The sequence below is a fragment of the Chroicocephalus ridibundus genome, chromosome 13 (assembly GCF_963924245.1).
Source record: "Chroicocephalus ridibundus chromosome 13, bChrRid1.1, whole genome shotgun sequence".
Classification (NCBI taxonomy): Eukaryota; Metazoa; Chordata; class Aves; order Charadriiformes; family Laridae; genus Chroicocephalus; species Chroicocephalus ridibundus.
The window spans coordinates 4,663,867-4,687,172 of NC_086296.1; the positions used below are offsets into that span (position 1 = coordinate 4,663,867).

The following is a 23,306-nucleotide window of genomic DNA, read 5'->3' on the forward strand; positions in this document are numbered from 1 at the left end:
ATACTAAAATGTGTTTTTTAAAGTAAAGTTGACTGCCAAAGCTCTGTTCGTTAATGCAGCAATGTCACTGGCGGCGCAGGGATGCGCAGCCACCGGTCCTTGGGGTGGGGGGCTCTTGTTGGACCCTGGCACCGTGTTCTCAGACGCGCGTTTGGAGGAAGAGGCAGGAGAGGGAAAGGAATAACGCGGGTCTGGAACACAAACGCCTCAAACTCATGCTGTCAAACATCACTTTTATTTTTTTTTTTAAATGCATTTCTATGACAACTTTGGTTATTCAGTTAAATGCTAGTTCTACAACGTTTCTGTAAAAATACCAGCTATTCTATAGCAATAACGTGTTTGGATGGGTTTATTTTTCCAGCACTTTGAACCTCACAACAGCAGCTTAATTTGCCTGAAGTGATAACCCAGTTTGAATTCTCTGGTGAGAAGGTACTGGAGAGCTGAACGTCCAAAGTGAAGCTCAAATCTAGTTAACCATGACCTAAATTTATATTGCATCATGACAGCATCTAGCAGTGTTAGAGTGCCCAGTGCTGGTGGTTAAACACGAACAGCAAACATTCCCCTTCCCCGACTCTCTGAATGGGTGTTTGTGAAATGCCGTTCCCCGCACAAACATTTTCCATCGAGTTCTGGCTTGCTGAAGAACTGCGATTTAACGTCTTTCTAGACCTAGAACCAGCTCCGCAATTACCATGTCAAATACACTTCTATCTTTCAGGGCAACCCCCGATAGTCTTCACTTGGGTTCAAACGCGCTGTGTCACTAGAGAACTTGGGAGCTGCCGAAGTCCTCTTCAGTGTCGCTAGCTGTTGCTAAGCTATGGAAGGTGTGACTGATGGCATCCTTCTCCGTACAAGAAACTGCTCCAAAAAATAAGGAATGAAACTGGAAAATGCAATATTTATAGAAGTAAGAAACTGCGTGTGACAGAGAAGCTTTTGCCATTTTAAAATCTTTACCAGTCTACAGTGTTTCCTAGTAAAATGCACCTGCCACCTGGGAGTATTTCCAGCGTTACAGGTAGACACGGTAGTGGTGGGTTTTGGCAGCTCTGCTACCGCGAAAGCTGCTTCCATTGAAACGCCACGTGCAGAACCGAATTACCAAGACGCAGCAACCCCCAGACAACAGGCAGCATTTGGCTAAACACCAGCCAAGGTTCTGCACTGTAAGTACGACTGGGGGTCTCCTTACCTTCTGAGACTGGGACTCTGCTGCCTCTCCTTCCAGCATTGGGTGGTCCTCTGCCTCGGTCAGGGCTGCTCCTTCTATGCTGGCCATCTCTCTCTTTGTGTCTCTGGGACTATTTTTAACCTCTTGTTTTGCCAAAGGACTCGCAGGTTTCGCTGGCTCGGTGTTGGGCGCGTTTCCATTCCATTGTGGCTTTTTGGAAGCAAGTGCTGCTGCGTTGCTGTCCTTGTCCATGGAGGTTTTTTCAGATTTACCCGCACGTGGTTTCGAACTGGATTGGAGAGAGTAGGTCAGGTTAGTAACTGGCTTTTATGTGTTCTTGTTAGAACGCCTTTATTTTCTGTTAATTAAAAGCCTTGTGGCTTTAGAATAGATTCTCAGTAAGTATCTTCACTTCCCCTTCCTCTGCAACAGAACCCCGTGGAGCTAACAGAAGGCAGAAGCCACCATGGAGTGCTCTCCTGCACCAAGTTTTATTGCTGTGCATGACACCGAGATGTTCCTGAACCTCTCGGTCACAGTTTTCCTATGAACAAAGACTCCAAGATCCGTACAATGCTTACCAAAACCCTGCACGAATAAGCAGATTGCTTCCTTTCCATCTTAAATCTGACTTGTCTGGAAAACTTTAAACTTCAATTATTCATCCTCTGAAGGGAATCCGCCTCCCTCACCCGCCCCTGAAGCCCACCATTACCTTTCCTGCCACTGTGAAAAGCAGGGAGGCTGCTGGGATGCCGTCTCCTTTGCGATGTCACACAAGGTAGCCAAAATGAAGCTGGCTTCCAGCACCATATCTTCAATGCTGAAAGCAATTGGTCTGAATACAAATATTCAGAGAGTAAACCAGCACACAGTTACACGTGTTGTGGGAGGAAATGCAGCTCGTGCAACTCTATACACGCAGATTTAAAAATGCTGAAAATGTAATGTGTTTGCCGGTGAAGACTATGAGATCGCTTCCTGATAGAGGCTTAAACGCACCAACGAGCAAATGCTACACAATATTATATTTAGTCCAATTATAAATATGTAACTGTTAAGATTACATCTTACACAGAAAATGTATTATTTCTTTAGACTACTACATAAAATCATTGCGTGCCTTAGACTGAGAGCCAGAAGTGTCCAGGTAACTTAGACAGGTGCTCATTAGTCAGCATGGCTCACTTAGTAATACTGGTACCTCTGTTAAATGCCTTATGCTTAATAACAAACTACTTAACCCCGTATTGCAGATTAGAAATACAGCTTTTGGTACAAAATGAAACTCCATTTCACTGTTCCAGTTAACTACTCATCGAGTAACCTGCAGACAAAACCCGACTGTGGAGGTGTAAGTGCAGCAGCTCTGGTCAGGTATGTTCCACAACGTACTTTCCAGATACATCAAAATGGATTGAGACAGGAACACTGGTAGCTTCCGAAAATGCCAGTAGTCCCTGAAAAGAAGGGGTGGGTGGTTAAGCGCTGTTTTAAAAACAGAAGATCAGTATTAGAATCTAAGTTTACCCCAGCTGTTGTTTACTGGCAAGAAGAGGGTAAAATCCTACTGCTTTCAAAGGCCACTGTGGGGGACTCCACAGCGTCCTGAAGATCCCGGTTTTTAAAGCTAATCCTCGACCAGCTGATGAAATACTGCTGCTGGTCAGGAGGCCTCGTGGGACACCTCCCAGGGCCACTGGACCGTTCTGCATTGTCCTGGTCAAGTCATGCAAATTAAGGGGAAATATGTTATTTTCAAGACAAATTTTTGCTTTACCCTCAATTCTTTAAGGCAAAACGTCACTTCAGAATCTATTCCAACTTGAAAGTAGTCAAATTCCTCTGGGTTTAGTTGTATTTCAGTAAGCATTGTCTTTGAAAAATCTGTTTAAAATAACAAGAAAGTCAAGGGCTCAGCGGAGTGAAGTTTGAACTCAACAAAACTATGATTATAACCCTGAGGTTTTTACATCAGCATCATTTGAGCAAATAGTTGTATTTTTACAGTGACTAACAGTAAGAAATGTTTAGCTTATCTAAATTTATTTTAGATTTAAGTAATAATTTATTATATTTTTATATTACTTATATATTACTCAAATAATAATTTAAGTAATAATTTATTACTTAAATTAAGTAATCCTCAATTTATTTACAGTATATTTTGCAGATTTAAATGGCTTTTAACAGAAACTATTTTATGTTCCACTGTGTGATCTAACCTGATACCTGCTGTTCTTGCAAATCTGCTCTGTCTACAGGCATTCGTCACAAATAGTCTTACCGGCTGCTTATTGTTTGGTAGACCAAAATGCCACATGATTTTAACAGATTAATCATAATTACTGACAATCAACAGAGGACAATGAAGGTGGACTCAGGTTCTTTGTTTTCAGTTATAATCTTTTCCTGATACGTAAGTGGCAACAGGAAGCAGGCTCTTCAGTTTCAGGTATTCAGTTGTTGCTTGTTACCATCAGATTAGCCCGTAGTTGTAATTAGGTGTGTGAGAAGAAAGTAAGGGGGTACTTGCATGATGTGTTATAGTCTCAGAAGCATTCAGAAAAATTCTACAGCAGCACAGCGTAGACACCTCCCCAGTTCTCTTGCCAAGCCAGGCTGCTGCCAAAGGATTACAAACCATTCCCAGCCTTACGTTTCTCTGCTCAAGAGGGTTTTTTTAATCTCAGCCTTCAACAAGGCCCCATTGTGTGTTCAAATCTACTCTTGTAAAGTTCCTTCAAACTGTAGGAATATATACTTACAGCACACCCGTCAGCTTCTATGAGGCAGAGCCTACCACATGCAAATGGCAACAAGTCTAGGCAGAAGGCGTAATTTCTTTCTTTGAAAATTAAACCTGAATGTGGAAAAACCCAAGCCATCGCCAGGTGATATGTTCAAAGGACACGCTTTGTTTCAGTACATACAGAACATTTGCTGCAGGCTGTGTCTTGCATCACACGCTACACAACAAGAACAATGCTTGTAAGTCCTCCTCTTTCTCCTTGGCTGTTTTTTTGGTATCTCATTAAATTTTTACCTACTACTTTTTTTCACTTTCTTTCTTACAATAGCCCTTGTAAGTGTATATTTCTAAAATAACAAAATTTGTCATTCAAAATGTAATCCTTTTAGTGTCTTTTTATTTTCAGTAACTTTTTTCCCCTGTTGCACTCCAGTTGCCACGACTTAATCCTCGCTCTCCACTGCTTCAGCCTGTTCTCGGCACAGTCCCCACCCCTGCGCTCTCGGCAGTCATCTTTTTCTAGGTCATTATCCTCAGCTTTGGTCATAAGCAAGTATGAAAAGCATCCCTTTATTATATGATATACAAGAACCTATACTTCAAAAACACAATTATATCTTTAAAATTAGTTCGAGTCACACCCCAAGAATCTCGATTGTTCTCCATCTCAGACAGAGATCTGAAAATGGCAGTGCGCAGCAGAACAGCGTTAGGCCACCTAACACACTGTGTTGCCCTTATGCTAAAATGTACTCCGTAATGATATCAATTCTTTAATTATGGTATTCAGATTTAAATAGTTCTTTTTTTAAAACATAAAATTATCTCCTTTTTCCTGCCTGCTGCCATGCTTCTGCTCTCGCAGCACAGTAATTACCTCTGTTCAAGCCTACAGCAAGTGGCATAATTTATTTCAATCGGCTGCTCAGTCTGGTATCTGCCACTGACACCAAGAAAATGTTATTAAAAACATACTTTCTTAAAATATATTAAAACCAGAGGGTGGCAGTATGACGCAAAATCTTTATGTTCCCTCTCTTAAAAATCTCACTCGGCCATAAAATGCATTCTCCGTTTCTGTTGCAATAGTTATTATTCCTTTAGTTCACCTGTTTTAAAGTCCCAATATTGTCCCATACTTTGAATTTCCTTACCAGTGTCTTCCTCAGTGTAACTCTTGAAACAAACTTTTATTGGAGTAACTGATAAGGTCACTTCTTCTTGACTGGTTGGAAAGTGAATCATTATATCAGCCAGCAGCCTATAAAATGTCATTCCACATTTAAAACAATTTCACCTGCCACAAATTACTAGCTAGCATTTATTACTCACATTAGAAATCAACATTGTTACTTGGCAATACTGTGGGGAAAACTGCGTTTGAAATGTGCACCCCTTAAAGCGCGCTGTATCTTTTTAATTGATTTATGTAGCAATAGGTACATAAGAAATCTGAAAATACAACTAGTAATTACGAAAGCAAATTTGTTTATATTTCATGCCTGTGTATGCTGCTAAATAAGTCTTACGTATACACATATTGCTGCTACCTTTCTGTATGTATCTACCACAACTTTGAGCGAACCTCTGCATTCTATACTCTTTATTCGAAAGCTTGCAGTTTTAGAAGTTGCAGAATCTTTTTATAAACGCGACACATAACATCTACATGGAGACATCTTTATACACCTTTAATGGTTTAACAGTTGGTTATTGTGACAAGAGCTCCTGTGCACAAGAAGCACTTTTAATAGAAATGCTGTCAGGAAAAGCACAGTCTAACTGTTCTTTGCCTTTGCTTGCAATGACAAGCCAAATCTTGACTCCTGCAGGGCTGCTTTTCAAGGCAGAACTTCGCCTTATTGCATTAAAAAAATTGTACTTTAACCACTGGATTTGTTGCCTATAAAATTAAAGCACTACTTTATTCAGCATAGGTGGAAGCTGCTCAAAGGCGTGAATTCAAATTATACGTTACACACTCATCAAGTTTAGACTGAGTAGGATTAATGGCAGAATGATCCACATTTCTTAAGCCGTAACGTGAAAAATCAAGCACTAGGATACAGGATTTAGGAATTTGCCATTTTTGACTGTGCCCTAATCGCACTTGATTATGTTAATGACTATGAGAGCAGTATTGCCTCCTGTATGATTATTTTTTTCTCCGGAAAAAAGACTTTTGTATTCATTACCTGGAGTGAACTTTAAGTATATTTGGACACATGTGCTTTGCAAAAACAGCCTGCAACGGATCACATTCTTGAAACGTCAGATTATATGTTTTTACAACACCTAAGTAAAGGATATGAACAAAAATCAATGTTGGTCTGTAATTTTAAATGTTTTTTTCAATAGCAGTCGTTCTTTTAGGAAATCTCAATAGAGAAAGTAACCAAGCGACTCACTCTAGCTACACAGAAATAACTCATCCACAAACAGAAAACTGAACTAACATGCCATCTCAGACTTCCTTCATCCTATTAATTATGCTCCTCCAGCATCTGAGTTTTTTAAGAATCTACAAGAAGTAAGTGAACAGCGACAAGTGCAACAAATGCAATTTTTTCAATATTTAACTGGTATGTAATATAAATGGTTGTGGAACCCAAAAGGCAAACCCTGCAGGTCTCTATTTCTGGATAAGCATGAGCTAAGAGAGCCTAATTGTCTCGAGACTTAATTCAATATATTCTATCATTATTATTAATACAAGTTACGCTTTTAATAATATAAACCACTGGCTATTACACAGCACAGCTCAGCAAGCCGTGCTGATAGACGATAGCTCTTTATGAGTTTTGCAAAGACATGCTGATGAATGTTCGTGGTGTTCTGCTGGACTGAGGCTGTCAGACCTGTCACCGTGTTGAAGAACTGTAAGTATTAAAAGTGGAAAGACCCAGTAAATCCTCTAGTTCAAACTCCTGCCAAAAGAGGATTCTTCTCCCTTTCCATAACGTGTGTTTTTTCAGAATTTACTCCAGCATAATTCTGAAAGTTGTAAGCAGCAGGCTAACAACTAATATGTAGCATGCGTAACTACTGAACTGAAGAACGTTCATCTGATAAAGCCTGTTATAACCCCATTTTAATAAGGTGATGCACGTGATAAATATAAATTATGATGTGAAGAGGCTGCGTTTGGCATTAATGTTCCATCAATAACATTCAGTTAATAATTACACTAAATATTATGTTGCCCTGCTGCTTTAAACTGCTTCCATTTCTGTAAAGTCACTTTACGTGTAACCTACCATGTTTACAGAGGAGCTGAAACGTTATGTGATGATCGTTAATATTTGTATAAATGCTGCATTTCTCTACATTCCTTTCCAGGACATTTACACATCTAAATACAGGAAGAACTGACTGAAAAAAAAAAAAAAAAAGAATCAGTGCAGAGGTTACTCACTAAGCAATTTTGCAATGTTATTTCCCAAGTTTCATACAATTTATCTCAAGCTCATGCTTTTATGGCTTCCCACAAACTGCTTTGTAAGCAGACACTGAGGTAGCAGATACCGATCCTCACCATCCTCATGCAATACGTGGCCAACAGGCCTGTTTGCTAAACAGCTGGTCAAAGTTCTCCTGCCTCACACCGTTTTTGAAGGAGAAACACTCCAGAGGCAGAAATATGGTATTCCTTCACTCCAAGATTAAACTGCTTCATACTTTGTAAACCACAGGGCACAGCTCAGGAGGTACAACTTCTAAACATAATTAAATACCAACCCTCTCTTTTGCAGAATTGCTCAGAAGCACTTGCGTTTAGAGCCTTCTACATGCCTCTATGAGCTTTCCCCTGTAATTTCATTTGGAAATTGGGATAATTTGCTGCTCCCAAAGCTGTGCGTAACAATCCATTAAAATGTACCTTAATTATCAATTTACATGGCAGGGATAACCGTTTTTCCTTCTGACATGGTTGAGACACAGCTGTCCAGCAGTAATGTTGAAAAAACATAGATGAGAAGAAGACATACGCATATGCTGACCTTGAAGAATTCACTGATCTTAAGGCAAGCTGAAAATATAAGTGAAATAATTTAACTCAAAACTATTTCATATCAAACCTTTAACAAAAAAGCCATCTCTGTGCTTCAGTACCATACCTAAGCCCCAAAACCTTTAAAGGTTTACATCTCAAAAGAAATATAGATGCATCATGCATATAAACATGTTCAAACTTCTCACCTTCATTATTACCGGTCAGAATAATACACCAGTATCACTGGTGCAATACAGACATAGGAATCCAATCTACAGACATTTAAGTGGCCCTGAAGTGTGAGTCACCTAAACACTTAAGAGCTCAGCTTGCATTTAAGGCATTTGAAGCACTGGAGTTTATTTGAAAACGATCTTCCTGTACACCCATCCACATGATGCGTACAGATGAGCAAAGACACTCCTAGCACCTCAAAAATTCCTCAGGTATAAAATGAAATTATCTCCACTTCTGATTTTCCAGCCTTTCAGCAAGTTAAGGAGAGTTGATCACTTTTAACTAAGAAACCCCTAGAGAAAACGCTAATTCTGCTGGAAATGGTGTTTGATTAACTGGAGGCATATTAATGGGTGCACTCTTCCTGTTGAGTCATACCGGTACAAAAACATGTTGTTTAAAGGCCGCTTCTGATCTGATGTGGTACAGAACATAAACCTTTTGACCCGTGACAATAGAAATAAAACCCTTGGTATTAATCCAGATGTTCTGGACAAGCTTCAGCTCGGGTAACAAAAAATCAAAGAATATTAGGGGCAGAGTAGGAATGAATCTTCCATGATCTAATCTGCATAACTGCAATTACAGAAAATATGGCATTTTTCCATACTGAAAGTGGAGGAAGCTGAGAGAGTGTGTAACTTGGACTGACGGGTACCTTTTGGAAAACAACACAACATCCAACAACATAAATACTATGCTTCCAGGAAAGATTTTAAAATTAGAATAAATTAAATTCACTTACACCTTTTTCTATGGGGTCAAACCAAAATTCATCACTAATACGTGCTATGGCATGTATTGCTCTTCCAAACACTAGCAGGAAAAGAAAACAGTGTAATATGCATGCTAAGTTAAAAAAAAGCTATACTGCATTTTCTCCAGAATAACTTAAGAGGACACATCACGAATTTCCTACACATTTCAAAGAAAACTGAAAACTGAAACAGGGTGGAAAACATTACTCTTTCAATTTTAGTAGCACGAACACTGTGATATTTTAGAAAGCTGCCTCCAATGAGAGGCACGTCCAATGTCATCTGTCCCTTTGCAACACGTGGTATGACCTCATGTCACCACAAATTAATTCAATCTAATGGGTACAAAACACCGGTGAAGTTAGAAATTACATTTTGTAGATGGCAACAAGTTTGAGCAAGCAACAAGCCCTTGGACATCTGCAAAGATGTAGCCCTAAGAGACAGGAGAAACCAGCTGTGGGTCTCAAAATTTGCCTCTGCCCACCCTGGCAGGAAGTTTGGTTGGGCCTCTGGAAGGAGAATGGCGTACCACAAACCCATCCCTCTGCGCTCTGATCTGAACAACTTTCCAAGGCTGCATATAGCCCGACAGGGACGCCACCATCCTCCTGGGGATAAGGAATAGGCAGCTCCTCAGCTCTGCTGTGACCGTGGCGGGGCTGGACGCAGCTCCCAGTGCTTCCTGCCTCACTTTGGACCGTCTGACAGCCCCCATGGGGACGCCCACGAAGGGCAGTGCCAGGGACATTCACACATGCCCAGCGCCATCGTCCCCGCTGAGGTGAGCCACCCTGAAGCGGCACCACTCTGGGGTGCCCGTTTCTCCCACATATTCCCCTCCATCCCCGGCTTGCTGCCTCCCCTGGGGCCACGGGTACCTCTGAGATGAGCCCCCCCAATGACACACTTCATGACCCCCTTCCCTTCCCCTCACACGACGGCGGCAGAAAAGGCGGGAAACGCCCTCCCCCGAGAGACCCGGATGTAGTCAGGGGGCTGGCTGCGGAGAAACGCGTTTCGGGCGAGCTTGGCCCTTCGCGGGCGCCGTAGCGGGCGGTCGGGGCCGCCCCTGCCTTCCGGGAGGAGCCGCGGCGGCGGGTGTGAGGGAGTGCGGCGCCGAGCAGGATGGTGAGCGGCGGGGGCGCCCGTCCTGCACCCCCGGGGTCCCTCTCCCCGCTGGCCGGGGCTCGCCCCGCGGCGACGGGGGATGCCCGGGGCTCGCTTCTACCCCGGCCGCGGCCCGCCGGGCCTGGGTCCGGGGCGCGGCGCGGCGGGCGGGCGGGCCCCGGCGGCGGCCGTGGGGCGGCGGTGCCGAACGGGCGCTGAGGGAAGGTTTTCTGTGGGTTGCCGCCCCGCAGTCCGCCTCATGCCGAGCCGGGGGAAGTGGAAGGGCGGGAAGGGAGCGCAGGGAGGAGGCGAAGCCCCGCCGAGGGCCCGGCGGCGGCGAGGAGGCCGCGCCGAGGGGCTGTCACCGGCGGCTGCGCGCAGGAGCCCAGAGTTAATTTAATTTAATTTTGATTTTTTTTTAACGCTTCTTTCATAACATCAACAATTCATTAATTATTATTTGCCTTTTCATTTGGCTATATTTTCTTTTCTGTTGCTTTCTTTTGTTTAACATTGATCATGTTTCACCCTGTTTTTCATTCCCCCCTGTCTGCAATCAACTTCTTCATTCCAATAAGGCTGGGCACAGAGTAAGTTTTCTCCTCTTGGCTGTTGCTAACACCGGTGGTAAGGGCTGGTTAATGTTTCTAGATGGTACGAATGTCAGATGGTACGTAGTGAACTCAGGGCTGCAGTTCAGACCGCGCTCAGCATCGCACCTAAATTTCTACTTAAAGCCAGATGTTGTAACATTCTTTGCTGCTATTTAACATTGCAGATACCTGTGATTATTAAACACACTTCAGTGCTTTTAATTTGTTTGTTTTATTATAGCTTGCTGAGCTTTTCTTTAATTAATGGCAGCTCAGATGTGATTTGGGGGAAGATACGGGGGTCTGCCAGTTTGTGAGCAAAGGAAATGGTCTTTGAATTCACAAACTCTGCTGACTGCAGTGGGGTTATGTGTTTTAAGTGGCAGTACAATTTTATTAAACGTTAAATACATAACTGGTATTGTATGTCTAAGTCCCTTAAGCATCAGTAAGAGAACATGTCTATTGCCACTTTAATAATCAAAATCGCTTGTTATCCATTTTTTAAGTATATTATCTCTAGACTGATGCTAGTGAGGGTGTTTTTCACTGGGAACTCTTGAAAGGCCATCCAAAATGTGTCATCTTTTCCTCTGCTGGGTTAGTTTTCAATTGGGAGCTCATTGATTAAAAAACTCCCCTGTTGCTTTAGCGACACCTTCAGCCATCTGTTCTCCAAGATGCATGACCCTAATGATGACACTGAGACATTCTTCATCTAAGAAAAACCCCAAAACCAAACAAAAAACCCACCCAAGTTCCCTCTGCCTTTTTGATGACTGTTAGGATGAAGATAGCTACATGGCCTAAAAATGTAAAAAGCAAATATTAAAAAAGGTAATTTCTTAGCATAGTTACTACTACTTATATATATATATATATGGGCTGTGTCTCTTACAAACACACAGATGGCTGACTAACAAAGCGTTATGGTTGGAAGATAAAGCGTCTCTTTTTAATATGGAGCTATTTATCAAGTTAACAGGGTAGACTGTCTCTAGATCCAGTGGTTTTACAGTGTAGTGGCGTAACACCCCGTGCTTCATAGAGCTTTCCATGCCCTTTTTGCGTAATTAATTTATTGCTTTGTTGCTCGCATTAATTATTTCTTTATTCACAGATTTAAAGCCTGTAATATTAAATTACGGTCTGTCTTCATCTGAGTCCTTAATTTTGAAGCTCCCATTAATTTGCATCTATTGTACCGAAACCGTGAATATATAGAAGTGGCAATAGTGCAGTAGCCTGCCTTATTTTCTCTGCAGTGCCCTGGGATTTTTTTTAAACTGTTAGTCTTATTTTGTTATTCAGTGGTTCCTACAGTATGGATCCTGAACAAGCTTCCTGTTCTGGTCAGCTATTAACACGTGTTGCAAACTTGCTGCTTTTTAAAATTTATTTTATTTTTAATAAGGAAGAAAACTGAAGCTAATTAAGGTAGAAAGAAACTTGGAAGAAGAGTTTTAAAGGGAAGTGGCCACAGTTAGCCAGGTCTGTGCTTGAGAACATGGACTAGAAATGTCCTGTATCATTTTTTTTGATGTTTAAGGAGGAAAAAAGTGGGATAGTCTATGGTGGTTACCAAATTTGTGTAAAATACATTTCTTTTGTTATACCTTGCAATGGCTTTCAGCAACAACAACAAAAAAATCTGTAGACCATTGTGTTTGTAAGGCCCCTCTCTGGATAACGTTCTACATTAGTAAGGACCTTTGTTTTCACTCAGTATAGCAATATTCCATCACCGTTTCATTCTTATTCTAGTAGCTTTTATATCAAAATGTAAAGCTACGAAACAGAAGAGAACATTGCAATGCTTTCTGTTGCCTAATGATTCTTGTCTTAATAAGTGTCTGTAATGATCTTTCTTTCCTGTCGTGACACCTGATAAGTTGGTGTTAGTATTAGGAGATCTCCACATTCCGCATCGATGCAACAGCCTCCCAGCCAAATTCAAAAAACTGCTGGTTCCAGGAAAGATCCAACACATCCTCTGCACAGGAAACCTCTGCACCAAGGACACTTATGACTACCTCAAGACTCTGGCTGGGGACGTTCATGTTGTCAGAGGGGACTTTGATGAGGTAGCGTCCTCTCTTGATAATGACATTTTTTGTGCCTCTTTGACGTAAAGGCAATGTTTGGGTTATTTGTAATTCAAGCAAAAGTGGGCAAACCGAGGGTTTTTAGTACTAAGCGCATGTGAAAAGCAAACAGGGCAAAAGACTTGGGGTTACAATCAATAATGCGAATTGCGGAGTAAGTTCTTATCTGTCATCAGTACAAATAAAAGTAATTTGCATACTGAGCTATGTCTAGGACTCCAGCAAACAGGACCTGCTGTTGTCAGATCGTTGAAGTTCTTTGCATCCTACCCCGTTCTCTGCAGTGTTCATAAAAGCAGCTTTGTAGCTCTCCTTTTGCAGCAGAAGGGCCAATGACATTGAATATTTCCATAAGCTTTCCCCCTCTCTTCTTGGTGTTGCATAGAGTTGTTTTTAAATATAAATCTGTACATCTAATGTGTTTGGGTTTTTTATTTTTAGAACCTGAATTATCCTGAACAGAAAGTTGTAACTGTTGGACAGTTCAAAATCGGGCTGATTCATGGCCATCAGGTTATTCCTTGGGGTGATATGGCCAGCCTGGCACTGCTACAAAGGCAGTTTGATGTGGACATCCTAATTTCAGGACATACACACAAATTTGAGGCATTTGAACATGAAAACAAGTTCTATATCAATCCAGGATCAGCTACAGGAGCTTATCATGCCTTAGACAAGTAAGTGAAGTGTGGGAAATACCTGGGGTGAAGGTAGGGGGTGTTTCTTCTTGGTAGCAAAACTGAACTCCAGAATGCAGGGTGAACGTTAATGTTTACAGGGAGAGGAAGGGTTGATAGCACTTGCTAAATCTCCTTGACTGAAACAGATGAACGCGAAATACTAAAGCCTCATATCTGATGTACTGTGCTTACAAAATTCATACCCGTTTTCCTTAGATTGATTTCTGTTAACTAGTGGTGAAACACTACTAAGGTGATTCCACAGGCACAATTAATATGAATTTTTTCCTCTCTTTCCAGCAACATCATTCCTTCATTTGTGCTGATGGATATCCAGGCTTCTACAGTAGTTACATACGTCTATCAGCTAATTGGAGATGATGTGAAAGTAGAAAGAATTGAGTACAAAAAATCTTAAAAATGTCTTTACTCGTCTGGTATTTTTACCATGTCATTCTGAACTGCAAGCTACTACAATACTTGATTGCTAGTTTACAGTACTACACTTACTCGCTAACAGCTTAACAATGTAGCTTATTGGTAATACCTTTAAAACAACATTGTGTTTGCTTTTTCTCTGTATGAATTGATTTGTAAAATATTCCATTAAAATGACTGTTTAAATACTGTTCCTTAATGTTGTAATAAACTCCACTTCATAGAAAAACTAAGTTTTATGAACTGTCGTTGGAAAAAATGCAACAGTTGTAGTTGCTTTTAAAATGCCTGATGCTCTAATTTGGGGGCTGATTTCTAAAGGATGCTTGTAAACAGCTTGAACAAAAAGATTGAGCGCTCTGGGGCCATGTTATGTTTGCTTTCAGAATCCAGTTGATATTTGATTTTTCTCAATTTAACATTCCCAATTAAGTTAATAAAATGGATGGATAGATTCTGAAAATATTACAATTAGCTCATAACTAACAGTAGTAATTTTACTGTAGGAAGTTTAACTAGTCTTTTTATAACCAAAGCCATTTCAAATACCACTATGCTTTAATGAATGATGGTCTCATTAAATCTATAAACGGTGAAGAGAGGCTTTTATTTATTTGTGGCTTATATCTGACACTACCTGTATACGCACTTTGCTCCATGTACAGAAGTTTTAAGTAATATAATTCCATCTGGCACTCGTACTACTATGAAGGCCAAACCACTGGTTGTTGAAGAAGACTGGACCTTATTCTCGTGACTGCAGGGAGCTGAATGTATTTTAACAGCTCCCATTTCTCATGACTGCTAACCTTCCAATAAAAATAGTTTTATCTTTTGTCTTCTGCAGAAGCACATTTAGAATGGTGGCCTGTTCCCTGGGCCTTTGTATTATGACTTTTTTCAGTGCAGTAGCTGTGCAGTGTTGGTCATGAAGGTTTGAGTTAAACTAATGGTTTTCTGAAGAACTTAAGGGATCAGCTAGAACCCTTCTGTGTCATAAGCTGACTGACTAACTTATTTCTATTCAAAATAAACCTGCTTTACCTTAGAAAAAGGCCAAGTAGTTCAGCCTGGTGTCTTGGGAACCTTTGGCTGACCGCTATTTCATGCGGTGAAACACGTGCCTATTGCTTTATCCATCTGCAGCCACACAGAAAGAACAAAGTTGAACAGAAAACCTTGGCAAGCATTCACAGAAGGCTAGTGACTGAGTGGAACACCAGTTTACTGACAATTTCATAATTAAATGGTTTATAGAATACTGTAAGGTCAAAATTGATACGTAAGTCTCTTTATTTGTGCTCACTGTAGTTAAAATTACCATTTGTCTACAAAGTTTATTTTACATGAAGTACACCACTTACAGTTTAAAAAAAAATTGTCACAATTACGCAAGGTTGTGTTTGCGTGCATGAAATATTAAGAGTGATCCTGGCAGCAGACTTAAACATGGAGAAATATAGAAGGAAATAAACTTTAATCCTTCCTAAAATCAAAGCGTTGAATATGAACACGACTGTTGAATAGAAACAGGAAATTCTGCTGTAAGTCTAAACTGTTCCAACGGGGATAAGAGCATGGAGAAGAAACAGCCTAGAACAGTTAAAAAAATGCGAAAAGCTCAGGGTAGCTTTTGGTAAAAGAGCATTGGGGTTTTAGTTTAATGTTCACCTGAGCAGTATGAACTCTCAATGCACGGTCCCCATCCTGCCAGCAGAGGGAGAAAAGAGTAAATCAAGGCCTTATCCATGGCCGTTCTGTACACAAGTCTCCTCTGGTCCATCCAGATACATCTGTAAGGTAAGAGAACAATATTACTAGGGCTTAGGAAAACAGGATACAATCTAAGACCTGTCAAAGTACTTGAAAGCATAAGGCTTAGCATGACACTGATTTGGTTTAAGTCAAATTCATTATTTGAATTAATAAAGGGATATTTTATTATATTCAATATATTTTAGTAAAATAAAAGGGCTAATGGCTATTTTTGCTAAAAGTTGAGTGAAAGTCTTGGTTGAGAAAAACAGGAGAAAATCCTGCATGATGTACAAAAGTGATTTCTTTTACCTTCAGAAGATCAGACAATGGTATGTCTACCAGAGCAGGATTTCCACATTTCTCTTGATATTCTTGAATTAGGGCTATTGCATCATGAATGCTGTAGGAGGCAAAAGTTTATTAACTTTGTCAACAAGTTCTCTAAAAAGCCAAGAATTTAGATTTTAGACACTGAAGTATAAAAATAAGGTATGACCCCACATTTTTGAAGTCAGATAGGTCCCATAATTTCCCCATAGACAGAAAGCAAGCCGTGACAAGCCAAGCATTTAACCTGTGGCTGTTAATAAAAATATACACTAGAATTTAAATGGTTATTTGCCCGTTCCTGTCCCATTTTGACTGCAGGCTAACTGATAACAAAGTGACTTGCAATACTGAGTATTTGGGGTCTGAAATGACAGTTTGCAGCTGTGCACAATGAGCGTGAGTGCTGTGAGTCGCTGATTGCTGATTGAGAACTGCCCTGCAGCAGGTTCAGCGGCAAGACCCTTTGGTTTATTTAAGTGGAACATAAGAAGTATTTCTAACTCTTGGAAAAACTTAGCAACAAAGCCACTAATTCTTGAGTACAGGCAGTTCATTTATTTATTTTTTTTTTAAGAGTGTTCTTACTGCTGAAGCGGTGACTCCATGATGCCACTAAGCTGGATTCATCTGAAGGTAGGGTGAAGTTATTAAATCCGAAAGTATCTGCTTTTTCAGTCAGGTTACTTTTGCTGTTTTAACTGCATTTGATCTGCCTCCCAGCCCGGGCTCAATAAGCCCTTACTTTGGCTTGAATGACACTGTAAAACTCTATCCTAAGTATGTAAAGTAGTGCAGGGAGATTTTTTTTTTTTTATTTTGTTATTTAACTTAGCAATACTTAAAAAATTCTTAGAAACTAAGTGCTAGAAAGTCTCCACAACTTCAAATAAATTAAAAAAAAAAAAATTAAGGAGAGATTCAGTTTCTGTAATTGCTATCAGTCACGCATTGCCTGTTTTATTAACTTACCAGTTCTTTTTGGCAAAATAATTTACCAGTTCTTTCATTCGGTGAGTATTCATCAGTTGTTGCTTCAACAGTGGAAAATACTTGGTTTTCAATAATTTTCCATACAGCTTCTTGTTGATGATACTGTCCAAAACTAAAGATCTAATCTGTAGATTTAAGTTTTAGTAATTGAAAAATATTAATATTTTAACATAAAACCCCTACTTTTTAATGAAAAGAGCTCAGACTTTTCTTACTGGACTCCTGTAGGGCAGGATTTTTTAAAATTTTTTTTTTTAGTGGTGTGAAATAGCAGATTTTATGAAAACTAACCTCAGATTCAGATAGGGGAATGAATTAAGAAACTTGCTTCTAGGAAGGCAGCCCAAGGCAAGACAAGAGAGTGTAGTTTCATAATCCCTTTGGCTTTTTTACTTAAAACATTCATTTAGAAAAATAAAGTAGTGCTGCTGCAAACAGTGCTGTGCTGCAAACAGAGCCTGTAACAGAGCACTCGTATGTATGCAAGAAGTTTTTCAGTCGTACAACATTAATAAAAATGCAAAAACCCCTGCAAATGTTGCTATATTTTAGAAGTGTGCATTATGTCAACTAATGCTTGGCAAGATCAGGAGAGAGAGGGCAAGAAAAGGTTCTGTGTACACCTACGTAGCAAAAAAGCCTCTAAGTCAAAGGCAAGTGAAGTAAACTTTATTTATTTACCTGAGAAGCAAATGCCACGACTTCTCCAGTGTTCATGTGTTCATCCACTTGTTGCAGCACAGTCTCTGTGTTACACGTTGATAAGAAACCCTTGCAAAAATAAGTTACAAAACATAAATGTTCTGTGAATGATTAAAATAGAAACTCTGCCTTCAGAGCAAGCATTTGATTTATTCAAGAACAATTGATACTTTGAAATTCCAAGAACAATTAATACTTTGAAACAGGATCTGTGCAGTTTGACTGAAAGAGTAGTGCTCATTGCTTCTAACTCTCAGAGGGTATTTTGCTGTAGCTGTTACAGGTTTTTTTTTTTTTTGACTTATTGCCAGCAGACTAAATGTTTTACACAAATGCTGTAATTTGGGAAAATCTTTCTGAGCTTAACTTTAATGACGGGAAGGCTAAGAATTTAAGATGCATTTATTAGTGCAAGTTTGCTCACGACAAATAAGGGAACAGCCTATAATTCTTCATCTGGGAAAACAATGCAGAGCATAAATTAATGGAAACAGATAAGGAGAGAAAGGAAACTGTCAAGATACACAAATAGTGAGGATACAGCTTTAAGGTAAACGGTTTACATTAGAACTTGGGATGAATATCAAGCATCTTTCTAAGAAGTCGGGACCTTTCAACTCTACGCTTCTCTGGCGTAGGATTCGGTAACTTTTCTTACAACCTGCTGTGAAACGAGTCCACTGGTAGCTTGTCTGCAATTATAGATGTTACAACTTCACGCTGCTCTAGCGGGTATGTATATGGCTTGGGTTTTGTGTTTGTTTTTTTTTTTTTTTAATGGGTTTTAAAGGTGGGATCCCATAAAAGATCCTCAAAGCCGCAAAGGGCAAAGTCATATGACAAAGCTGCTGAGGATGACTTGAAGTCAGCTGGTTTTGCTTTTAAAAAAAAAAAAAAAAAAGAAAAAAGGAAGCGTTCACATGATCCCTTCCAGAGGGACAAATTCAGGGCAATAGCCTCTCTGTGTGGGAAGTGCCAAGCAGCTGTCAGCACTGCCATATCTAGATAAGATGGGATTATAAATGACCATCTTCCACAGTCTCTGTTGACCATAACATGCTTAAAGACGTTTCCATTGCACAGACAGAACACAAAACTTATTATTTACCTGAATTTGCTGCTCTCGCTTCTCAGACTGAGGAATCAGCAACAGGCATCCCAAAGCAAAAGCTGGAAGGTCCAACTGTGCATATTGTTTAGCTATTCCGATGACATCCAAGTCAGCCAGAACGGGACACCTTCAGAAGATTAGGAGTGAAGTTCTCAGCTATGACATGTACAACTGGAGGGCTTAGTACGGTCAACAAAACCACCCTGAGGTTTTTAAGCTAGATAGAACAATGCATTTTTACCTTGCCTTATTTGCAGGAACAGCCAAGCTATGTGAGTTGAAGTTTCACAGAATACAAACGCATGATGATTTTCTACCTTTAAAAAAACCCTATTGAACTCCAGTTTCTCTTTGTAAACACACAAGGCCCTGTTTTGAGGGGAAGCGTTGGCCAACTGCCCAGAGTAATGCTTTGGTACATATGTATATGCAGAGTAGTGTAGGCGTGTTCTTCAGCTGGATCCCTTTCCAGTATTTCTTAACTAGCTTTTGATTCAAGTCAGGCTCTCTGAGCCCTGGTTCTTCTCTTGAGCAAGTCAGAGCATTGTGGTGAATAAGACAATGATTTATTGTGCTGTTTTACACTGTAAAGGCAATGCAAAACTGGTTTACCTATAGAATGTTTTGGAACATTAATACCATAGGTTAACCACATTTATAGATGTGCAGCTATTACATTTTTGTCATGTCAGATTTATTCTGTGTAGGAAAATTAATTCTTTCTCTCTTATACTCTGTGTTAATGTTTTAGGAAATGTGCTATATTTTGGGCAAGAAAAATACAAACTGGACTTTTAGAGTTGACCACGAGTCCTTTAAAACTGTCAGGACAGGCCCAGATATGCCTCATGGGGGCAGCGACTGGACAGATAGATTGGTTTTCAGCAGACTGTGCTGCCGATTCCAAGTCCCAGTTCTGAGAGCAGCTCCCAGTACAGTTTAAACAGCCCAGGTACCAAGTTGTCAACAGTCTGCGGGCGAGCACAGAATTTCTGTTTGGCTACGTGCCCTGATCCTGCCCTTCCCACAAGAGCCAAAAGGTTCTTCCTTATGCCTCAGGTTCCCCAGTTCTCGGAGCTCCTTTGCGTGTTCCAGGGCAGACTGTTGGATGAGAAATTACAAACGGGCATTACCAGTTAAACTAATACAACTGTGGGAGGTACTGTCTACTTACTTGAGCAGAATCACAAAACACTCGCAACATTCCTCTAACTGTTTAGGACTCAGTGGAGCTGAAGCTAAGAAATAGAGAAAACATGATAAAGTAAATGTATAACTAAATTACTATACACGTGTGATAGTCAATAACAACCCTACCTGTGACAAATGGTGCCAGAATTACACTTCGCCAAGCTCGACTGAAGCTGGGAATCTGTTGACAACAAGGTTTTAAATAGCCAAACATAGTTGTAAGTAAGTGCATTTTAAAACACAGACATCCTGACCCACTGCAGGTGGAAGAAGCCTGCCAATTTTCTTTTCTTTTTACCCTGTATGAATCATTCTTAGTATTGCTTTCCTCATCTCATAGTCTAAGATTTAGCCATATTTCATATTTTGACTGATGGTAAAATTATTCTGTACAACTTTACAGAACCCTCCAAGTAAGGCGTTTACTGAAGGAACCACAAGTGCAAAATATGCTATTTCAATGCTTAATAACAATACTCATCTGCACGTTGTATTGTCATAAAAATAGTCATTCAAAAAGAATCTTTTCACACATAACACTTCATGGCACAGATGGCTGCCATTTGCACGCACAAAGAAAACACACAAACAGGATGCTAAACCCCTCTTAGGTGAGAAAAAAAAAAGATTAGGAGTCACAGAATATTTGCTTACCTCCCACAATGAATGAATCCCAGTAATTTCTGTCAAAACTCTTCTTAGATATTGCATCTGAAAAAAAAATATTTCATTATAAAATGCTACAGTGTTTGAAGACTTGGTGATAATCTACAGAATCGCATTATGCTTGTCTTGTCTGCAGACTCTTAAGGTGCTTCTGTTCCTTTGGGAGGAGTAACTGATGCCTATAGAAATATGATTTACGGTTAAGTAAGTTAAATTATCACAAGCAGTAGAGGCATCTGTTGTCTCAGTAAATACCCAAGACTTCCGGTAGTCTTAATACAACTGGTGCTGAAAAATTTATGATCCCACCTTCTTTGCTATTAGTACCTAAATCTCATTAGATTAAAACTAGTTTCAATACCTGCTCCTGATCTAACCACGTTGCCAGGTACATCTGCTATCTCCTTAGGCTGTACGAGTATTACATAAAGTTTGACAATCAGAGGTAATTAAGATTCTGAATGACAAGGCTCAGGATTACCATCATGATAAATACATTTTAGGGGTAATATTTTCATGTGTATGTAATGTATACCCAGATGCACAATTTGTGCATGTGCATATATATATTTACAAACAAAAATATGCATATTATGTGGTAAAAGTATTAATTTATTATCATCGGATTTACTCTTGCCATCTGAAAGGCTTTGTGCCTTTAAAAAAAATAAAGCTAGAACGACTTAAGACCAAAATTCTCAAGCAGTACTGCTGAAACACAAATTTCTCAAAGCTTCATCAGTTCAGTACCTAAGAGCCCAAAGAAACCATGTAAATGATCGATAATTGTTCACAGTAAGTTTGTAGTTTATGTATCTATCACATTCTTTAGAAATCAGTGGATAAAGAAAGCCTTTTCCTCACCTCGCTGCAGAACTTCATGCTCAAGAATTCCTTACCATATTGAAACCAACGAGTTTCTGTAGGAGGCCATTCCACAGTTGGGAATCGTATACTTTGTATTCTAGACTGAGCTCTGTCACCAATCTAACAGCCTAAAGGAGAGCAAGGACACGCCGCGTTTTAATATACATTCATGATCTTCAAACCTGTATTGCTTGCCAGAGTAATTTTAGATTTTTACAGCATTAGGGGACCTTTAACTCCTGAGAGGCCACAACCAAGCCAATTTCAAAATTATTTTACACATGTGAGAGTTAAAACAAAACCAAAAATCCCACCTATATGTGATATCGCTTTATTTTCTACTTGTTAGAAGGCTAAAGCTTTTTCATCTGTCACTTTCAAATTTTAGACTAGCATGTGAATATTTCAACTAAAGAACAGACCACTTCCATTTTATGGTTATAAACCAGAAGTATGACTGTTGAAGCCTCAATAGAATAGTATACTTTTTTTGTCATATACTACTGTCTACCTGGAAATCTCATTTACCTGCCCTTGTCTTCAGGGTTAAATTAGCTGTTTACAAAACATATCTGGTAACATGAACTAAGTGTCAAAGTTAAATTCCTAAGCAGAGCAAAACTTAAAACCTATGCATGACATATTAGATAAGGAAACACAAAGAAACTAATAGCTATTCCAAAGGTGTATAGCTGTTAGTAGTTAATTCAAATTAAGTATGAGGTATGTGTCCAAGCAAGTTCAAAAAAATAAAAAAGGCTTCTGCATCAAACATCTTGCTTTCCAGACAAGAGACAAGGTGTGCGTACACAAAGGTGGGCAAGTACTAGGGAATAATTATGTCGTGGGCAGTAGTCAGCAAGTTTGGGGTTTTTTTTTTTTTTTTGGTCACTTTGAAAGAGGAGACTCTTTGGGGTAACTGCGTATTTGCTTGTATTTTAAATATAATCATGAGTAGCATATCACGAGTGTGTGTGTAAGGGACAGAGTACGCTGGAGCAACATGTTTAGAAATGCATGTGCTATGTAGAAAGGTGTATGTTTCACACAATGTATAACAGAAAATGACAAAGGATTTAAAAACCATACCGTGGGTTCATGGCTGTGATTCTTCCATAGCCCCTTAATCATTCCTTCCTTAGGACTCTTATGAAATGATTCATAAGTGTATGGAATATTCAAGATTTCAAACTCTGCCAGATAAATGCAGCATTTTAGAAAATACCTGTAAAAAAAAACAAAAACAAAAAAACAAAACACCAACAAAAACCATGAGTTAATGATATTTACAGTGATTATTATAACTCACATAATCAAGCTCAGGATAATATTGGAAAAGTGTTCTGTTGCTTTAAAAAAAATTAAAAATGTAGATTGTATTTGTTCTTACGAAAGAGATCTTAATGAAGTAAAAAACTTTCTGGTAATTGCTTAGGGAAACTTCATTCACCTGAGCAATAGGCGGCCTGGATCATCTCTAAACATAAACCAATTACTCCAACTCTTACAGCTAAGATTTCATTCGTGCACAGAGACTGCATATTTACAGAAACCCATTTTGGCATGATTTACTCTGAAAACAGCACTTTCCAGGCCCTAATTCCAGATTACCAGCATATAAATTCTATTCTGGATGTTTTCTAAGGAAGTTAGTTCTACAGATAATTTCAGAGATTTTGGTTCCTCATTTTTGCAGAGGACTATGTCTTTGTAAGATGACCAGTTCTGAACTCTGATGAACAGAATACTATATAGGAGAAAATGCTTCGGTTACTAGACAAGTAACTGCAATCTATGCAAAAAGGAACAAAATATTTTCCACATAACGTCATACTACTTTC

General features: G+C 39.6%; 3 protein-coding genes across 3 annotated transcripts in view; 1 reads left to right on the forward strand and 2 right to left on the reverse strand.

Moving 5' to 3' along the window:
• Positions 1 to 311: 311 nt before the first annotated feature.
• Positions 312 to 9,012, reverse strand: RAD9B (RAD9 checkpoint clamp component B). Its single transcript, XM_063351132.1, has 10 exons — positions 8,912 to 9,012; positions 7,833 to 7,965; positions 7,193 to 7,307; positions 6,131 to 6,230; positions 5,090 to 5,196; positions 2,964 to 3,070; positions 2,579 to 2,643; positions 1,899 to 2,021; positions 1,205 to 1,472; positions 312 to 895 (listed from the first exon to the last, which is right to left on the reverse strand). Exons 2-10 carry the CDS (start codon positions 7,926 to 7,928, stop codon positions 773 to 775), a joined length of 1,104 nt encoding a protein of 367 aa, XP_063207202.1. The 5' UTR covers positions 7,929 to 7,965; positions 8,912 to 9,012; the 3' UTR covers positions 312 to 772.
• A 908-nt stretch (positions 9,013 to 9,920) lies between these two features.
• On the forward strand, positions 9,921 to 14,049 carry VPS29 (VPS29 retromer complex component). The gene is made up of 4 exons (XM_063351133.1): positions 9,921 to 10,055; positions 12,520 to 12,711; positions 13,174 to 13,409; positions 13,713 to 14,049. Exons 1-4 carry the CDS (start codon positions 10,053 to 10,055, stop codon positions 13,828 to 13,830), a joined length of 549 nt encoding a protein of 182 aa, XP_063207203.1. The 5' UTR covers positions 9,921 to 10,052; the 3' UTR covers positions 13,831 to 14,049.
• A 558-nt stretch (positions 14,050 to 14,607) lies between these two features.
• Positions 14,608 to 23,306, reverse strand: part of KNTC1 (kinetochore associated 1) — a 41,060-nt gene continuing 32,361 nt past the window's right edge. Inside the window, exons 55-64 of the mRNA XM_063351134.1 lie at positions 22,555 to 22,690; positions 21,498 to 21,593; positions 20,587 to 20,643; positions 20,059 to 20,113; positions 19,916 to 19,979; positions 18,739 to 18,868; positions 17,610 to 17,699; positions 16,908 to 17,053; positions 15,918 to 16,008; positions 14,608 to 15,643 (exon numbers count right to left, since the gene is read on the reverse strand). Coding sequence (XP_063207204.1) covers positions 15,593 to 15,643; positions 15,918 to 16,008; positions 16,908 to 17,053; positions 17,610 to 17,699; positions 18,739 to 18,868; positions 19,916 to 19,979; positions 20,059 to 20,113; positions 20,587 to 20,643; positions 21,498 to 21,593; positions 22,555 to 22,690 — 916 coding nt within the window. The 3' untranslated portion in view covers positions 14,608 to 15,592. The remainder of the gene's footprint in view (positions 15,644 to 15,917; positions 16,009 to 16,907; positions 17,054 to 17,609; positions 17,700 to 18,738; positions 18,869 to 19,915; positions 19,980 to 20,058; positions 20,114 to 20,586; positions 20,644 to 21,497; positions 21,594 to 22,554; positions 22,691 to 23,306) is intronic.